Source organism: Petromyzon marinus, chromosome 64 (genome assembly GCF_048934315.1).
Source record: "Petromyzon marinus isolate PM22_M1 ecotype Great Lakes invasive population chromosome 64, UKy_Petmar_22M1.pri1.0, whole genome shotgun sequence".
NCBI classification, from domain to species: Eukaryota; Metazoa; Chordata; class Hyperoartia; order Petromyzontiformes; family Petromyzontidae; genus Petromyzon; species Petromyzon marinus.
The window spans coordinates 146,542-166,540 of NC_133730.1; the positions used below are offsets into that span (position 1 = coordinate 146,542).

Genomic DNA, 19,999 nt, shown 5'->3' on the forward strand with positions numbered 1-19,999 from the left:
GCAAATTAGAATCACGATGTCGGCACACAATGGCCGACTCGTTTTGAATGACGTCACGGGATCTTTACAGTCCACTGAACGTAATACTCTCGGAGTAATTACCCAGGCGGCCTGCCAGACTATAACCGTGAACTTCTGCCACAAACGGCAAACGCGCTAACCGCCGAGCCATTTCGCTGCCTTTATGGCAGCGCAAGTGCGTACTTGTCGCTGGCCTGCAGGGGTCGTAGGAACGTGGCGAGTAGGCAGTGCAGCTCCTTGCTGTACTCCTGTTCAGTCTCCACGATGTTCTTCACCACCTACGAGCCATGCAGGGCGAGGGAGGGACGCAGATTAAGCGGCCGCATGAGGCTAGACTCCTAGGATCCAGCGCCAAGGAGGCCAGGTTGGTAGATAGCCACGTTTGACCCCCACACACTCGCGTGTGGCTTTCTTTACCATTCCAGTGTTGTATCTGAACCAGTCCTGGGCTTCCCATCGGTTGACTCAGCCTTAGTGTAACCATCACCACGAGGGAGACAAAGGCGGTCTCTGGTACAGCACTTGCACAATAAAATCTTTCGGTAAAGTCACGTAGGTGAAAAAATAAAATAAATTTAATCACGAAGTTTTGATTGCAACACAAGCAATCATCATCAGGTGTGACAACCACAGCAATACATTTTTTTTACTGATGTCAGTAAAAAAAATATTTTTTTACCGATTTGAGTAAAAAAATTCTTGCTGTGGTTGTCACAACTGATAATGATTGCTTGTGTTGCAATCGAAACGTCGTGATTGAATATATTTTATTTTTTCACCTACGTGACTTTACCAAAAGAACCAAAGAATATGGATCCTTGCAGTCACGAAAACTTCAAATCTAGAACACTTAAATCTCTTTAGGCTAATGGGGGATCATGGGGGATAATTTCCTTGTTTGTGTAGTGTTGTGGATTCTGGAGACGTCGGAGACGGATCTTGGAGGCAACACTATTTATTAACACAATACTCGGCAGTACAGTCTCGGCACACTCAGGGCAACGGCCCTTCTATCACCACTGCCTGGGGAGGTACTGCCTCCGGGCTAACGTGCCCTAACACGGGACCACAACTCTGGGTCCTCCGGCTATGGGTGCCTAGGGGAGGCTACTCTAACCCGACCAAGCCAGGGTGCAGGTTCCGACCACTGGCCCGCTCGGACCCAGCCCTTATAAGGACGTCGGGCCGGGGGTTCCCAGTGTCTCACCACTGAGCCACACAGAGTCCCGGCCCTGACAAAGGCAGCGGGGCTAGGGGTCCCAGGGTCCTATCTAGCCGGTCTTCTTACTTCTGTCTTGGACTGGCCCCGGACCCTTCCAGGGGTCCGGCTTTCATACACAGCCCGGGAACGTCAGCCCTGACTCCGCCTACCTTCCCGAAAGTTCCAAAGGGGCTCCGGGGGATCCCAGGACACCCCACAGCCCCCTCTCATTGGGAGGGGTCCCAGGGGATCCTAGAACACCCCACAACCCCCTCCTGCTCTGGGGCTAGGGATATAGCGACTGCCCCTGCTGGACTGTGTCTGCCCCTACAGGTAAGTGTACACAGCCCACTGACATCGCTACATTTGTATAAATTTGGCAAACACCACTGACCACGTCATAGTAGCCCTTGGCAGCTGGAGGGCTCTCGGGGGGTTTGGCTCCACCCTTTGAGCCCACAGCCTTTGGTGATGTGGGTCGATCTGTAAGGCACACACACACAGCAGTGACATTCACCTCAGAGCACACGACTCCACACAACACACACACAGGGGAGACAGCTGGAAGACTAGGGCTAGGGCGAAGGTTAAGTGCTATGGTTTGGATCAAGGCCTGTGAGGGAGACAGGCATAGAGACAGAGACGGGGCAACAAGTGAAGAGATAGGGAGACGGATGTAGTGACAGGAAGACAGAAATAGAAACAGGTGAAGGGACAGGGAGACAGGTGAAAAGACAGGGAGACAAGTGAGACACAGGGGGACAAGGTGAGTGGAGATGGGGGCTGGGCTGCCCACCGGAGGCCTTGAGCTCGCGCACGTAGTTGCTGGGGAACCAGCCCGTGTGGCCATTGAACGCCCCCTCCCACCAGCCGCCATGCTCAACGCGTGTCACCGTGATCACGTCGCCCTTCTCGAACGACAGCTCGTCCTCGTTGGTCCTCTGGAACGTGAACTTGGCACGCACCACCATGCCTCCCCCACTCTCTGTCATCTCCTGACGAGGGGAGAGGGGGTTTGGCGGGGGTTGGAGAGGAGTTTGAGGAGGGTAGGAGAGGGGGAGAGATGGGACAGAGCAGGGTAACGATTGGTAAATTAAGATCGAATATAAACTTCAAACATTGTCATGCGTACAAGAACTGCCTGTGTACGTACAAATCATGGAGCATATGACGTGACTAGTATCACATCGATAACCATTTGGTCAATGCATTGCTGATATACACACACATACAAGCACACACACATTCTCAAACACGCACTCGCTCAACCACCCACTCATTCACTCAAACTCACCCTTGTGCATGGCCCCCAGGTGCCGGTAGTGAGTGGCAAGCGAGATAAGAGTTTCTTTATTGCACACACTTCCTCTCCATCTCCACTTCTACATCAAGCATCTGCCCCTCCTCCACGCAAAAAACGGCACCGCCCCTCCCCCCACAGCCTCAGCCCAAATAGTAATACAATCGCACACAGTGACGTCATTCAAACCACAGCCCTACCCTATAGCAGCCACTCAGCACACCGCCACTCAGCTCACCGCCACTCAGCACACCGCCACTCAGCACACCGCCACTTAGCTCTCCGTCACTCAGCACACCGCCACTCAGCACACCGCCACTCAGCACACCGCCACTCAGCACGCCTCCACTCATGCACGCCGCCACTCAGCTCAAACTCCCATCACTCAGCACGCTTCCACTCAGCACGCCTTCACTCAGCACGCCGCCACTCAGCACGCCTTCACTCAGCACGCCTCCACTCAGCACGCCTCCACTCAGCACGCCTCCACTCAGCACGCCGCCACGCTGCGCACAATTACTCAGCTCAAAGACACTCAGCTCACAGCCAAACCCGGTAGAAACCTTTGAACAATCGTCTGCAATGCTGGTTCCCCTGGAGAGAGATACTATGGCTGTATTTGGCAGCGAGTAACTCAATATTTATCTGTACCTCAATAGACTCTGCTGCCAGAAGGCTCACATGGATAATCTTTGGCTCTCATGCAAGCTGGGTGCTTTTTCTCACAATTATGTAATTTTATAACTGATAAGTTCATGTGCAACTAGGATGATTACTGTAGGCAGACGACAACCAAACCATTGAAATAAAGAGGCGAATGAGGCTAGGGTCCAGTGATCGTCTGAAAACTCAAGTTTATAATGAAAAGTAATGCAGCAATGAGCCTCGAGAAGAACAATCAGTGTGCGCTAACTGCGGGAGCATGTGGCTCGGACACAGCCACTCGTGAAAAATATGTAACAAAAAATTAAAAGTGATAAAGCAGTGTGGACAGACAACACTGAGAGACAGAATGAGGAACACATGGATTAGAGAACATACATGGGTTAAAGACATCATCTAAAACTATTAATAAAAGCTTGCTAAGGCAAGACGAGTCTCTTGGAAGGATGACAATGGAGTAGCAGCCAAGGCATAGAATGTGTCTGAGTAGACACCCACGATGAAGATGGAGCTGTGAATTTGGCTCCCGTTCAGGTGCTGGATGGATTATTACAACGCAGGATCATGAGGGGTGGTGGCGGCTTTGGAAGGCCTTCATCCAGCAGTAGATTGATAATGGCTGATGATGAGAAAGTCAAAACGGCACACAGCCACACATACCATATGTATGTTGCACTTTGTTCGTACTGTACGTAGTCAAACGTGCTAATCGGAGGTACGTAGCCAACCGTGCTATTATGACGTGAATAGAACAACGCCCGGCCATCTTTGTATCCTAAGTGATGATTTTTGCACACCAGGTCCCCCTTTAAGGCTGACTCGGCCTTGTAAAGGCCTCACACCAGTTCAGATATTCGCCCCTGATGTTGGGTGCGAGTGGAAATCGACATCAGGTCACTGGGTTCCTAATATAGTGTGCCAAGCACCACACTACCACTCCACACACAAGCACACACAGTTAAAACGACAAAGATCCCCGGATAAGCCTAACAGACTGTTAGGGCAAGTGCTGTTAGCAAGCATCTTTGAAGGCCAGCACGAAACTTGAGGGGGTGGGTGGCCAGCACCACGCCCGGCCGCCTTTGTTTTCCCAGTGGCGATGTTTACACACCGCACCAGGTACTCATTTGAGACTGAGTTAACCTAAGGGAGGCCCAGGACCGGTTCAGATAATAGTCACTGGTGTTGGCCTTGAGCTGAAATCGAACTCGGTCGCCGTATTCAAAGCCTAGCACACTAACCGCACTACTGCTCCCCATACTGATACACACAAATACATATACACCGACATACAGTCGTGCACACGATGAGTGCTGATGGGCTCGGTAGCACTCACACTCACTCCCGGGAATTCATAAAAACGATTGCCGACGCAAATCAGCGAGCGTCCCAGGTAGTTACCAGTGTGGGGCCCTGCTTCTGTGCAGCTGACAGCCTCCGGAAGAACGCAGTGCTGCTCCGCAGCATCTCCACCACGCACCGCTGGGACCCAGCACAATCCCCACCAACCAGCACCAGAATCCCTGGAACTACCACCACGATTTCCAGGACCGCTGCTACTCACAATGAACCGAGCTGACGAGATTGCCAATTTCCAAACCCGCGATCCCCAATGCGGTAGCCCCTGACTGGGTCCCAAGAGATGGCACGATGCTGGAGACTACAACAGTCGATGACAATGAAACGGTGCTAATTCACGAACAAACTTCCTGTGACAGCGACTTGAGTCGCGCTAACTTGTCAGTGGTTCGGATGTATTGAATGTGCGAGGCAACTTTGACTTCCTATCGACATTCATTTTAGAGCTAAAGCTGTGCTCCCAGAATCGGTCCAGGATAGCTTTTGATGTCACTCGCCACTGACTTTAGCCGTTTCTGGGATTCGAACTTAGACCGCAGCACTGTTGAAAGCACACTGTGCTGTCTACGAGCCCGGCAGTCCAGGCTACCAGGAAGAGGAAGGCGGTGAGTGGCCGTTGGTCTTTTTGAGGATCTTGAGATATCGCTGCTGGCGGGGAGAAATCCGCGGCAGCCTGCGTTTGGAGATTTATTTATTACACAGTTGTTGAGGAAAGGCCCAAAATGTCAAGGGGCCAGATACAAACAGAGTTGTAAGAGATAAAGAGTTACTATAATTCTTGAATTGAGCAAGGTTATAAGAACTTTGGAAAAAGAAACAATGAGAGGGAATTTCCAAGTGGACTAGTGCAAGAGAAGAAGCAAAAATTGAAGTGTTGCGGCCTATAGTGGGGCGAGTGAGTGGGTGGGTGTGCTGTTGTCACCTGCTGTGTGGGGAGCGAGCGGGAGAGTGTGTAAGTGGGAGTGAGTGAATAGTTGGATGAGTGGGTGTGCTGTTGTAACCTGCAGTGTGGGGGGTGAGTGTGTGAATGATTTGGAGAGTGAATAGTTGAGTGGGTGTGCTGTTGTAACCTGCAGTGTGGGGGGTGAGTGTGTGAATGATTTGGAGAGTGAATAGTTGAGTGGGTGTGCTGTTGTAACCTGCAGTGTGGGGGGTGAGTGGGTGAGTGTGGTAATGATTGGGAGAGTGAATAGTTGAGTGGGTGTGCTGTTGTAACCTGCAGTGTGGGGGGTGAGTGGGTGAGTGTGTGAATGATTTGGAGAGTGAAGAGTTGAGTGAGTGGGTGTGCTGTTGTAACCTGCAGTGTGGGGGGTGAGTGGGTGAGTGTGTGAATGATTTGGAGAGTGAAGAGTTGAGTGAGTGGGTGTGCTGTTGTAACCTGCAGTGTGGGGGTGAGTGGGTGAGTGTGTGAATGATTGGGAGAGTGAAGAGTTGAGTGAGTGGGTGTGCTGTTGTAACCTGCAGTGTGGGAAGCGAGTGCGTGAGTGCATGAGTGTGTGAGTGCCTTTTTCCGACCTGCAGTGTAGTGGTTTAACACTGTGGATGAGACAAAACAGCCAGTTTGGTAGACTGGGAGGGGGAATCAACGAGTGAAGTTCATAGGAACAGTTACCATGGGAGTAGCAATAGAATAAGAAGGCAATGGAGCATCAGTGAGCGAGTAACTAGAGTGCATCAGTGAGTGCTGGATTATCAGTCACCGTAACTGCTTCACGTTGAGAATCTATCAAGTGCAGCAAGTGGTTAGACGTGTGTTCCGTGTGCTCAGCAACTACAAGTCAAGATTATGAACATATCTCACCAAGACCGTATCATGCCAGCCCTCAAACTTAAAAATAAATGGTCGTAAGTGGCTGGGTGGCTCACGAAGTTCAGAGTTGGTACTGCAGTTGGTACTGCAGCCCCCTATTGGAGACACAGACCCAGCAGGGTATGAACCTGGGTTTAGGCCTTCTATGATTAAGAGTCATTAATAACACATTTAATATCTGCGCCATTCTCACAGTACAATGTTATTGTGAACGTGCTATGTTTCACAAATAGTATATTCTGCTAGTGGATGGTTATGTTGCTATGCGGTTTTACCCAATTAAGTAATATGCAGGTAATTTTCCAAATATGGACCGTTACACCGACATACGTAGCCTACTCTTTTTGGAATACCATCACGGGATGTGTAACGTTGACTGTGAAGTGGAGTATTTATGGCGACTACACCAAGCAATATTGTGAGCAGGGTGGCCCGCTAGACTCACACCGCGGCGAACCTGTGCAACAAGCGGCAAACGTGGTAACACTCGGTCCTCACGAGTAGCGAGTTTATGATCTCAAACGAGTCACCTATGGCTTTACTTGGCAAAACCATCATTCACTTGTCGATTGATTCAGTGTCACACAGCTCCGAAGGCTGCATTGTAGTCGTGTATCAGACGTCTGACAGCGTCCCACGCTGTATGTTCAGGGCACGGAAGAGTGGCCTCTATTGTTTGGTGGAAATCTAACTTAAGTGACTCAAGTGGCTCTGTGGTGTCTCCGATTAGCACGGTTGGCTACGAAGTGCGAAAGAAGTTCAACATGTATACATACGTACGTGTCACCTTCCAGGGCCCCTGGCTGACACTATGTGAGGCACAGCTGACTGAAGAAAATCAAAAAGGACACGGAGTACATTCTCACAACCCACCTTCATTCACACAAGGAGACCAATCACCATGCTACAATGCCATGTTTCTTAACTTAGTGGTGTACATTGAATGAGACCTATTGGCATTGAGCATTGGTACAGTAGTTACTGCTCTGCGCTAAAACCTAGGCAAACCGAGTTTTATTACCGACCACAACTAACATAAGTGGTGGGTGAGATCAGAACCAGTCATGGGTCTTCCACCTTCACCAACCCTCACTGACCAGAATGGAATGATGAAGTGTGGTCAAATGACCCCCTGTGACAAAACCGCATGGCGAGGCTTTCATCCAGCAGTGGACTGAGAGAGGGCAGTAACAAATGGGTATGTGAATTAAGATGATGATTGGAATGCCACCGGAAGTGAGTGCCGGTGCAGGCTGCCGGCCTTGGCAATCTATAAAGCCTGCACGCTGGCCGAGATGGAAATATCTCCTCACAATTAAGGAACAACCCTCTCCCACGGGTTTCCGCGCATTTCTTTGGTCCTCTCATGAGGAAGTGGGCATAAGCACAAGGCCCCAAGCCTCCGTCCTCGCAAATGCCTGAATATTTCAACAGCTCCTTTATACCTAGTAATTGAATGCTCCTGCAGACTCTGCTTGGTGGTACACACACACACACATGTCGAGATCACATTGGCTCATTTTCTGTCCCCTATTGTTATTTTTATTATTTTTTTACATGAAAAAGTTAAGTAAAGGTACAGCCCTCCAACTGCTCACTCACGCCACTGCTCGGTATTTTGGCCTACTCTTCCAGCCAGACATCTTTGAAGAAACAAAAAAAATATACCTGATTAGAGCTCCCTGAACAGTGTACTGAGACTCAGGGAGGCTTGTCCGGATAAACAAAATGCATTTTAAAATAAATTATATTGTCATTTTTAAAAATAATTATTTAAATTTATGCTGCTTATTTACCCAGGACAGCCTCGCTGAGTCTCAAGACTTTTTCAGGAGAGTCCTGCCACGTTATCGCAGAAGGGGGGAACAATTGCCGTGTGTTTCCCAATAAAGTAGGAAATTATTCGATGTTCTCGACCAGCGTTTGAAGTCGCAACCTCCCAATTGCGAGACACCGCCAAGCCACATGTGCAGCGTTTAAATGAGATTAAAAAAATCAGTGGGAAGAGAAGAATTGATATTAAATTGAATCACAACACCGAAGTGTCACAATTCATCATCACGTGTAGAGGATGGAACAGCCCCTAACACGCACACGAGGGGGCGCACACGCCGCTACGCGCGGTACGGAACATGGCGTGGCGTGACATGGGCACGCTGTGGTGTACTCACACAGGCTAGTATCTGATGCACGCACGCACGCAGTCAGCCGCACGTGCCAGCATAAGTAAGCCGTGCCATGAGATGCGGTTGCATGTAGACAGCACATATGTAGTGTCTGTACTTGTCACTGTGTGGTGCCGGGACTTGCGAAGTCACGGCCGGTAATGTTGTCATTGCGGGCAGCCCGGGTTGCGGGCAGCCATGGGTTGCGGGCTGCAGTACCAACTCTAGCGGTGGTTGGGTGAGCGGGGGCTAGCGTGGAGGCACCACGAGCAGTGTGCGGGTGCCGGCTCCCGGTGAGGGAGCGAGAGGGAGCGTCAGCCAGCCAGGGTTACGCTGGCGCATGACACTCGGGCTGACCTGTTGTCACGTGACCGGACGATACTGGAGGGGGGCCACCGGTGGAGGGGGGCTGAGGGGCGGTCACGTGGTCCCAGAGAGCTCTCGGGAACATTCGAGAAGGAGCTCGAGGAGCCTGGAAGGTGGGCGGGGCGAAGGGCGGAGCCAGCCCCAGCCCGGGAGCATATAACGAGGGCCCCGTGAGGAGCTCGGGGTTTTTCGTGTGCTGGTGTTATGAAAATCCATGTCAGGGAGAATAAGCCTCTAGCCACGCTGTCCGGGACCCAGCTTGTGGTCTGGACCGGGATAGCGAACAGTGTCTAGTTCTGCCGTAGCGTGGTTAGATGGGCATTCGAGACCTGAGCGTAGGTTGTGTTATGTTCGTGCTGTTGTGTGAATAAATAGTGTTGCTCCCAAGATAACGTCTGCGACTCAATTGGACTCACTACACATACATCCACATTGTATTGTACCGACTCAAACTGACATTCATAGTCAGAGACCCACAGACTCACACAAAGATTAATAGTCTCACAGAAACCCAGACTAACAGAATAAGAATATTTCTACTGGAGGAATCCGATTAGCTATAAAGCTCTTTTTTCACAGATTTCCCGGTAAGAATGTTACAACAGTACAAAAACATGATAGTAGTGCAAAGTATAAGGTAAACAAATGACTCAAACACGTAAAAATAAACCAGCCCCATCCTACCAGGCAAAGCAGGCTGTGGTATTAACTGAAGCGACCTGGCCACAAATGATAGCTCAACAAAGTGGACCATAATTTGGACATTTATTACACCAACATTATATAAATAATGTTAATGCATGTTTCTCAATGTGGAGGGAAAAACCGGAGGACACAGAGAAAAAATCCACGTGACCATTCGGAGAATGTGCAAACTCTAAATATACAGGCTTCAGGGTCCAGATCGAACTTCCGACCTCCTGCATACCAGGCGAGGAGAACAACATCCCAGAGAGCCAAAGACTCAGACCCACAGACACTGCCTCTCATCACACTCCCTCCTCCTTTACACTCCTTCCTCACCACTCCCCTGACTGCTCCCCCCAAGCTACACTCCATGCCCTCAACTCTCCATCCCATCTCAGCACTCCAATCGCCACACTCGATCTCACCACTCATCCCTCACCATCATCTCAGCACGCCCCCCCCTCACCCTCCACATTCCACTCACTGCAGCCACCACTCTCAACTTCCTCACCCCCCTCCCCCTCCCATCACCCCATTGCCCGGCTCACCGCGCTGCTCACCAGGCTCTTGGACTGGCGCTGTGGGGGGCGGCTCGTGGTGCTGGAGGAGCGGGGAACCGAGGCAGAGTCCACGGATTTGTTGCGCTGAGTGGAGCGGCGAGTGCCGCCTGGCTCTCCGCTCACCTCGATGTCTGTTCACACACGGACACAATGACACAGATCCCCAGTATAGCCTTAAGAGACATTTGGTGCATGTGTTTTTAGCGAGCACCTATGAAGGCTGGCACGGCACACGAGGAGGTGGGTGGTCAGCACCACGCCCGCCCGTATTTTTCACCCCAGTGGCGATGTTTACACACCGTACCAGATACTCATTTGAGGCCGAGTCGACCTACGGAAGGCCCAAAACCGGTTCAGATAATCTACACCGATGTTGGCCGTGAGAAGAAATCGAACTCAGGTCGCCAAGTTTGTAGCACAGCGCGCTAATCGTTGCACTGCCCCTCACACCCACTCCCTAACCCTAAACCACGTACGAGTCTCACGGATTATTACCCTTGAGACTCAGTATTTCACAATGCTGAGTGTCTCTCACGGCCATGCAAGAGTTTTCACATTGCCGTTTACCCGTTGTAAACAACACCTATTTACTGTAGGACACCGGCAGCTGCTGCCGATGGCTCAGGTGAAAATGTGAAGGACAGCTCCACGAGCTCTGTCTGCACTCACAGCCTTTGAGAAAACTGCAGGAAACTCACAACTATCTAAGGTGATTATTATAATTTGATTTACTAGGGGAGAGCGGTGGAGAGTGTTCACTTAGTGGTGGACATGAGGCTATTTATGCTGCGCAAACTCAATTCGTAATCCCCCCTTTAATCTTCACAAGTGCACTCGCCCATTCCTGCTATCTGACAGTTAAATATTTCTGTGCCTCGGTTTCTTGCGTTTCTCTGTCTTCCTCAGTGTAAAAAAAATTTCCCCAAGGTTCTTCAGTAGGGTTCTCGCCGATTTGAACCCTTCAGGGTCGACGTGTACATACACACCTTAAAAACACTCGAACACATACACTGGTCACACCTCCCTTTGTTCAAAGCCAGGTCCAAAGATCACCGCCACCACCATGACCACAGCCACCACCGCCACAACCACTGTGGTGTTTCCGGGGCCGCGACTGTCTAGACCCCCATCCAGGTACCTCGCGAGTTGCGCGACTTCCTGCGCGACTTGCTCCTGCGCCTCTTGGAAGTTCCGTCCATAATGAACCCCGTCGCCCAGCACCCGAGGCTAAATGGCGGGTGAGCGGGTGGCGGGCGGGCGGACGGGCGGACGGACGGGCGAGCAAGCAGGTGGGCGAGCAAGGTTCCGCTCAATCAATCACAGAACCGCCACACCTTTTTTTTACGGCAGCAGCAGGCAAATGGGCGATGGGCGGGTGAGTGGGTAGGGTGATAGCGGATTCCTGTGAGAGGGCGTGTGTACACGCCCACACACACAAAGGTATGCACAGGTAGGATGGGAAGCCACGAGAAGTTGGTTTTCCCATTCAGTCAATGTCTGTGAGATCTCATGACGAGAGGGGATTACACTGATCGAAAAATGCAGATTCTCTCTGCAAAGAAACCGCCTTCCAGGAGGGTGTTGCCTGGGATGATAAGCCATTTGCTTTGTCAGTGGTTTGCATATGGGAGGAGACTGATGTGCAAGAAAAAAACCCACACTAATTAAGGGGATAGCTCTTCATCTGCACGAGACAGGACAGCAAACTATTTGCTGTCCTACAAACTCACAGGTGGGTGTCTTGCACGGATGACCTCTACACAATCTACCAATCTGACGTATGCATGTTGAACTTCTTTTGCACCGTAAGTAGTCAACCGTGCTAATCGGAGGTTAGGGTGATGAATCTCTGGGTGGCAATTGGCCACCACTACTCCCAGGCGTGTTTATACAGTGACAATTATTGAAATAAACTTGGGTTGTTAAATGATAACTGATAAACATATTATCCCCCCCCCTACTTTGCGCAAGAGCGCAGAAGTGTGGTCATCACATCTACGCCTCTATATAAGGAACGAAACAGGTGGACTTCTCCACAAATTTGGCTGTTGCCTGATGAAGCTAGTTGTAAATGTTGTGGCTTCGCTCTCCAACACACCAGTGTGCTGTACTAGTGACGAATTGGCATGTTCTATTTACGTGATAACCCTTACTAGTTGGCTGTCAGGTGGTGGCAGGTTTTAACGACGCATTTATATATTTACACGATCTAACCCAAAAAAAACTCTATAATGGATGATAAACACTTAAGTGTTTTCAGAATTGATTACTGGTGCTGAAAGCCAGAAACTTGAAATCGATTCTCGTGGAATTGTATTAATGATTGCACTGATCAGCACACGCCAAAGTACAAACTGCATGGTGGCAGGCCTAAGGATTGTAATAAAAGGGTAAATAGAAAGTAAAGGCACAGCCCTGCCATTGCTCGCTCACGCCACTGCTAGCGGATGGGCCTCCACTAGAGAGCTCCAGAGGTTATTTGTTCTCCTGTTCAGTTTGAGTACGACGTTTCGCTGGTAAATACTTCCAGCATCATCGGGCAATTCGCCAGAATGGTAAAGCCCTCGCTTGCTCCCGGTTTTATATAGAGCAAACTGTAAATGTGGATTAACTCTTCAACACACCGGTGGGCTGAAGTAGTGAATTATTTGTCTTTTGTCAACGTGACACTTTTTTTGCTGATTGGCCGTGTCGGGTGGTGGAGGGTTACGACACATTTATAAATAAACGCGATCTAACCCAAAAACCTTTATTATGAATAATATTGGTCGCGAAAGCCTACGTGTTAAATCGCACTTGTGAACTGAACCGTGACACTAGTGTGACATACAAATGTACAATATTTCTTCTTATTCATGAGTTTAACGATGCTTTCCTTTATGTTGAACCGTAACACATTTTACAACATTGACAGTATGTGCATTTAAATACAGTACATTATTGTCTTCGACTTACGACAGGGTCTCAGGACCGCAACCCATTCATAAGTCGGGGTCTACCCCAGTCAACTCAACCTCACGTCCTGTAAGAACCCGGACGAGCTCGGTGGGACCCATTAGCTCTCTTGCTATGGGGGCCTGGGTCACTGTGACTATGTTAATTATTAGGCAAAGTAATAGTTCACCACACTCCAAGCGATCGGACGAATTGTCACAATCCAGGGGTCACAACTCAATTCACAAACCCATTATCAAATCACCATATATGTGCCTGATCTCATCAAATCTTGAACGCTAAGCAGGTTTGAGCCTGGATAGTGCTAGGATTGCTGATCACCGTGCATAAAAAGCTATAGTCCATTACGGGGCTTCATTGCGGGCAGCAGAGGGCAGTGCATTAAATTCCATTGTTGAACTCTATCTCTATGCTCGTTGGATTCACCAACCCGGATTGACCAACGTAGTGAAGTGCGGTCAACTAACCCCAACAACCCGCACGGCATGGGGAGGCCATTATCCTTTAGTGTATTGACAAAAGGGCTGTCAGATTAAATCGATTTCATTCAAGAATTGTTTATTTCGTCTCGTTTATATAATCTCATATCATTACCATTTTGTCTCATTTAAACACTTTGCTTCACTCCGTAGGCCCAAATGTAACATCAAATGCAATTTGTATGAATCACCATTATTGTTATTATACGTGTTCACCCAGGAAGGCCTCACTGAGTCTCAAGACTCTTTTTCAGGAGGATCCCGCCAAATTTTCGCAGTAGGGGACGATGATGCTGCTGTACGATCCCAATTAAGTAATTTGCAGGTAATGTTTCAGCATTGGGATGTTTGGCCAATACCAGTTACATTGTATGGTTATTTTAGCTATGACAGGAAACGGTACAACCTGGAGGAAACCCATTCATAACATGTAGAGAACAAACTCAACAGAAGGGCGTCCGAGTCGGGAATCAAACCCAGGGCCCTCCTTGCTGCGAGTCATAAGTGTTACTACTGCGCTACCCTGCCGCATAAAAAAATAGATTCAGTGCAGCTGTGAGGAGAGTAGGTCTTGATCTTAATGAGTATTTACGTGGCTAAAAGGTGATCTCGCCCTCTTGTGGATGGACGGGTGTGTAGCGCTCAGATTGGTGTGTACACAAGCACATGACTGTACACTTGAGGGGGGGGGGCAAAGGGCGGGGAGTGGCTGCTGCCAAAAGCTGAGAGTCCGAGGGCTGTAATGTGTTTTCAGGGCTCGGCTCTAGAATGACCTACAGCGTGGTTCAACTCAGGGTCAAGTCGCTCCATTGATTTCAAACGAAATTGGCCCAGCATCCCAATGTAGCAGCATCCTTCTGAAAGTCTTGAGACTCTCCTGGGTAAATAAAAATTATTTTATTTGATGACACAGGTAAAAAAATCTTGCCCCCACTCCTTCCAGGCGTGGATCGCTCTTTCGTAATTTTTTTGCAAAAACAAATTACATTCTCACGTTTCCCTTTGTGTTCCAATTCAGCAGAGACAGAACCACCACTCGCGAGGGTCCGATGCCACACGTTTAATGAAAACGTGGAGTGCCTGAGAACCCGAAGTGAACAGTGCGCTCTAAGAAATAAATTATTTAATGGCACACTGCACATGCTGTTGACGAGAGAAATGTGCTTTGTATCAAATCACTTACGAAACCACAGTGCTACAATCAGGCATGCTTACTTAGACCAAACTCATTGTGAATAAACCATTTATTGGTTTTCAGTTTCATTTATTAGGTATAACCCTGTGAGCCATCTGGCTCTTGACTCGGGTGCAACCGCAACAAACAAAAACATGAACAAAGAAACATCTTAAAGTGAATACACGCAAAAGAAAAATCCAGGAAAAAACAGCAAAGTCTTCCAGTTGGCAGGGGTTCAATCTGTGTGCTAGGACTAAGGGCCATTGTCCAAAACAAGTTAATATTTTTTGACTGAAGTCATTGAAGCCTACGTGTTAAACTGATGCGCTTGTTATTCAGACTATTGGGTCAGTGGATGGGTGAGGAGAGGCGCTTGCAGGCTTGTTGCTGCTCCTGTTCCACTTGCTGTGGCTCTCTGGTTCTGCCAGAGCTACTGCTCCCTGAATCTGCCCGAGTTGCGGCTCCCAGGTTCTGCCCGAGCTGTTGCTCCCTGGATCTCCCTAAGCTGTACCTTGATTCAAACCCAGTTAATCTTTTCTCTTGATTGGTGCTTCAGTATTCATCACGTTCTGATTGTCCTACCATCACACCTGCCCGTCTTGGCCTATGATCAGCTTGCTGTGCTCTCCAACCAGCTAGCCTTGTCTAAGCTTGTCATCACCAATTATGAACTACTCAGTTCACGTCCTTAGGAGCCTCCGTCCGTCTTTTCCTGACGAATTTCGGATGGACTGGTGGATGGAGGAGGCCTGTAGGGAGGTTGGAATCTGGGAGCCAGTGAGGATTGATGGTTCCAATTTATTGTCTACTTATAAGATCTTGGTTGTCTCACGTCCGCTTTGGACCCTCGGATCCAGATTCCCAGATGACCTACCCCATCGGCCTAGGGTTATAATAAATATACCAAAAAAAAATTTCCACTGAGCTGCAAAATAGAGGTATCAGTGGTAAGAAGGAGCCTGTACTGAAGTGTATCCTTATAAACGCCAGATCGGTCATGCAATGCGCCCTTTAAGTACGTGACACGATTGCTTTGGGCTGTTCCCACCTAGCTTGTATTAGTGAAACATGGCTTCGACCTGGAGTCGACCAACCTTTAGCCGATTTAGTCCCAGATGGGTATTCAATATTGCATATTCCCAGACCAGGTAAAAAGAAAGGTGGCAGGGTGGCGGTGATCTTTCAGGCTGGTCTCATCTGTACCATGTGCCCTGGTCCCAAAATTGGGTCATTTGAATAATGACCGTGCATTGTTCCCTGAATGATAATCAGGGCCTGTATGTCACCCTTGTTTACAGACCACCTTGAAGCAAAGGCGATTTTATGTCTCGGCTGTCCGAGGTGATTTCTCCTTTGTTCCTGGAATTTCCTCGTGCAATTGGGCTGGGAGATTTCAATGCATGGATGGATGACCCATCTGACAGTTTGGGTAGAGACTTTTTGGATAGCATGGGTTCCATGGGATTTATTCAAGGCCCAAACCATGATCATGGCCACACGATCGACCTAGTATTTGCCCAGGGGGTCTCAGTAGGGGCCATTAAATTTTCGTCCGCACTATGGACGGATTACAGAGCGATTCATGCTGAGATCAAGGGTCTCCCCACTCCTGCTGGGTTCGGCCCAAAAGGCTAATGACTACTTCTGGATTTCATGACGCCTTATCGGCCATATTTCCTCTTACTGTGACAGTGGTACCGCTGTCCAAATTAGTGCTCCCATCTGCTATCGATGACCATGCTCCTAGCCGCCGTCTACATGCTTAAGTTACCATGAGCACCCCCTGGTATTCCAGAGACCTCAGGGCCCTTAAGTACAACTTAGGAAAATGGAACGATGCTGGGGCAGATCTCAGCTCGATGATGATCAAACAACTCTACGAGTTTGTCAATGGGTTTACACACAAACTATCTTCATAGCGAAGAAAACGTATGTCGCCATGATAATTGACTCGGCAAGGAACCACCTTTCTGAGCTGTTCAGGATGGTAAACAGTTTGATTCACTCAGACTGTACGTCCATAAAGGTTGCTCCTTCTGAAGAGCACTGCAAAGATTTCCATCAGTTCTTTTCTAATAAAATCAATCGCATTAGAGAGGGTACCTGCCCAGCAATTAGTCCCGATCCTAGCTTGGACCCAAGGGCTCCTCTCGTATTTGAGGCATTTTTACCAGTCCTGCCTGCAGACCTCATCCAGACTACTACGGGGATGAAATGGACCACCTCTCATTTAGATCCCTGTTCCTCCTGGCTTCTTAAGGTGGCCTTTGAGTTAGTGATCCCGATGGTGACCGAATTGATAAACTCTTCCCTTTCAGAAGGAGTGTTTCCGGAACCTCTGAAAATGGCTTTAGTGCGACCACTTCTAAAGAAAACGGTACTGGATGTAGATATCCTGGCTAACTATCGCCCGATCTCCCTTTTTAGGCAAGATTAAAGAAAGGGTGGCCTCTTCCCTTTTGGAGTCGTATCTTGAGGCCAAGTGCTTCTTTGACATCACTCAATCAGGCTTCAGGGCCCATCATGGAACTAAGTCCACCTTGGTTTGCGTGGCAGACGATCTCCGCATGGCGATGGACAGGGGCTGCATTTCAGCCCTTGTTATGTTGGACCTGTCAGCGGCTTTTGATATAATTGATCATGGGGTTTTTTTGCGGTGCCTACGGCACCTGGCAGGAATCAGAGGCACCGCCTTACAGTGGATTGAATCATTTCTGCAGGCACGACCCAGGAGGTGGCCTTGGGTCCCCATGTGTCACCTGCTGGACCCTCTCCTCACGGTATCCCTCAGGGGTCAGTTTTATCTCCCCTTTTATTCAATGTTTATGTTAGGCCTCTGGGAGCTATTATCCGGAGGCACGGTTTACAGTGCCATCAGTATGCCGATGACTCCCAGATATATGTCGCCTTCTCAGGTGACCCAGATGCAGCCCTCGCCGGCTTAACAGACTGTCTGGAAGAGGTAGCTGTATGGATGCAGCAAAACTGGCTAAGGCTGAATCCTGACAAGATGGAGCTGATGATTGTAGGGTCAGAGAGTCGACTGAGGATGGGTCAGGTGGGGCTTGAGCCTCCATTAATTAATGGAGTATGCCCTCAGGCCAGGCCCTGCTAGCTCACTATATAATTTTCCATTCTACGTTGGGCAGTAGCAGGTAGGGGCCTTCTCAAGTGTGGCGCCTAAGATGTGGAATTCTCTGCCACCCTCAGATTGGCTCCAAGCACCAAATAGCTCAGGAAACTCTGCAAGACAATTTTTTTCCTTTTATCTTTTCTTTGAGTATGTCCCCTCATTTTGATATTTTCATATCTGTCTTGATTTTATAGGTAGGACTCCCTTCGTTGAATTTATACTGTAAAGTATTGTTATGCCTTCTTTCGTGGGGGCGAGCTTTTACTCAACATTTTTTTAAATTAATGAATGAGACGAGACCTAATTCGACTAACTTAGAGAACAACTTTACTTTGTACAGACAGGTTTCATTGTTAATTTCCCTTAAAGAATTTGATGCCTCCTTTTGCTTTAAAGTTTAGTTACGGACTTTTTTATTATCTTACTCTGTATTTTATTTAAGGCTTTCAACTGTACCTTCTATTTTGGATGGGTTATAGCACATTTTGGCAGGATTGGGCCAGCTCTGTAAAATTCCACATACCTATGGCAGGGATGAGTATAAAGAGGACAATCACCGTGAACGTCACACAAAACAGTGCTCATTTCATCACCAATGGAAGGATTATGATGACGATTTCGAGTCGCAACTTGATCACTGCCCTTGTGATTACGAACTCATGACCTTGTGATTGTGAGTAAAGTGCTCCGATTACAGTAGCACACAGCCAATTGTTATCATGGTCATATTAAAAAAATTTTGACAGATGTTTATTTAAACTTACAGCCCGAAGATCACTGCCACCTCACTGGCATCTGCGAGTCAAAGCAATAAGTACTGAGTGAATACCTGAAGATTATGTAATTATGTGTTTTTGGACATGGAAAATAGAGTGGAGATTGCAGGTTATTCATCAACCATCAATCTCGGAGAAGGAAAAATAATTGCCAAAGTGGCCCGACCAGCAACACAACACCTAACATGTCACCAAGTTTGAGACTGTGAGTGAATGTCCACTGATACTCTGAAGCTTCAGTTTAGGGCATTGTTTTTTAACTGTATTTTCCGGTGGGACACACAAAACAATTCGCAAGTGCTGGCGGGAAATGTGGTTTCATACTTTAAAACATCATGTGGCGTAACGAATGCATAATATATACATGGCCACTAGACTGTATCTCTTCTCTACAGCTCTCTGTAACTATCTCTGGCTTATCTCTCTTTCATCTCACTCTAATTTTTATCTCTTAAGGTCTTGGTAAACCATATTTATTTATCACTCCAAGGGCTACATCTGAACCGCGGGTCGCCAGGTGAAGAACCCTAGTGTAGGGGTGTGTGTGTGTGCTGTGCTTACCAGCTGTGGCCTTATTCAGTGCGACCAGCGTGTTGAGAACGCAGTCAAAGTTTTGTCCCTTGTACAAGTCATGGGGCTCGAAGAGCTGCAAGAAACAGACATACGTTCAAATACAAGCACATGCGTTCTCACTCACATACACACGTGCACAGAGACACGAGCAAACACACTCGTATACACACACGTACAAGCACAAATGTACACCTTCATTACATTCACCCCCCTCTTAACTCAATGAATTGTTGCAAAAATAACCCAGAACCCTGGCCTATTCATGATACAATAGGCCATGAAATGAACATAAAGACAAAGATCCCCCATATAGCCTGTAAGAGACTGTTGGGACAAGTGCTGTTAGCGAGCACTTATGAAGGCAGCCACAGCACACGAAGGGGTGGGTGGCCAGCACCACGCCCGGCCGCCTTTGTCTCACCAGGTACTCACTTGAGGCTGAGTCAACCTAGGGGAGGCCCAGGACTGGTTCAGATAATTGTCACTGGTGTTAGCCGTGAGAGGGAATCGAACCTGGGTCGCCAGGTTGGTAGCGCAGCGCGCTAACCGCTACACTACCGCTCCCCACAATGAACACACCCAAACACACTAACAGCCACTACTCTCCATTAAGTGATGGTGACATGACCACAGCTTATGTGCCACGCTAGGTGACAAAATACACATCCACTGCGCACACGTACACACCGACGCATCTCAACAGACAGCACAGCATAGACACACAACAAGGGCAATTGGTGCAACATCACCTCCATACAATGGCCTCTACACACA

General features: G+C 48.6%; 1 protein-coding gene across 9 annotated transcripts in view; it reads right to left on the reverse strand.

Annotated features, from left to right (window-relative positions):
* LOC116956282 (rho guanine nucleotide exchange factor 7-like) overlaps positions 1–19,999 on the reverse strand; it is a 90,636-nt gene that overhangs the window by 55,198 nt on the left and 15,439 nt on the right. For 6 of the 9 annotated variants that reach the window (XR_004404978.2, XM_032977753.2, XM_076054052.1 and 3 more), the window contains 5 exons: positions 19,214–19,298; positions 10,121–10,263; positions 2,019–2,217; positions 1,617–1,705; positions 205–299 (listed from right to left, as the gene is read on the reverse strand). Coding sequence is in view for 8 of the 9 variants with exons in the window: in XM_032977753.2 (XP_032833644.2) it covers positions 205–299; positions 1,617–1,705; positions 2,019–2,217; positions 10,121–10,263; positions 19,214–19,298 (611 nt within the window). In the remaining variant the exon portion in view is untranslated. Of the gene's footprint in view, positions 1–204; positions 300–1,616; positions 1,706–2,018; positions 2,218–4,586; positions 5,149–10,120; positions 10,264–19,213; positions 19,299–19,999 lie in introns of those variants that run through there. The other 3 variants (XM_032977756.2, XM_032977752.2, XM_032977755.2) reach the window with 2 other exon arrangements.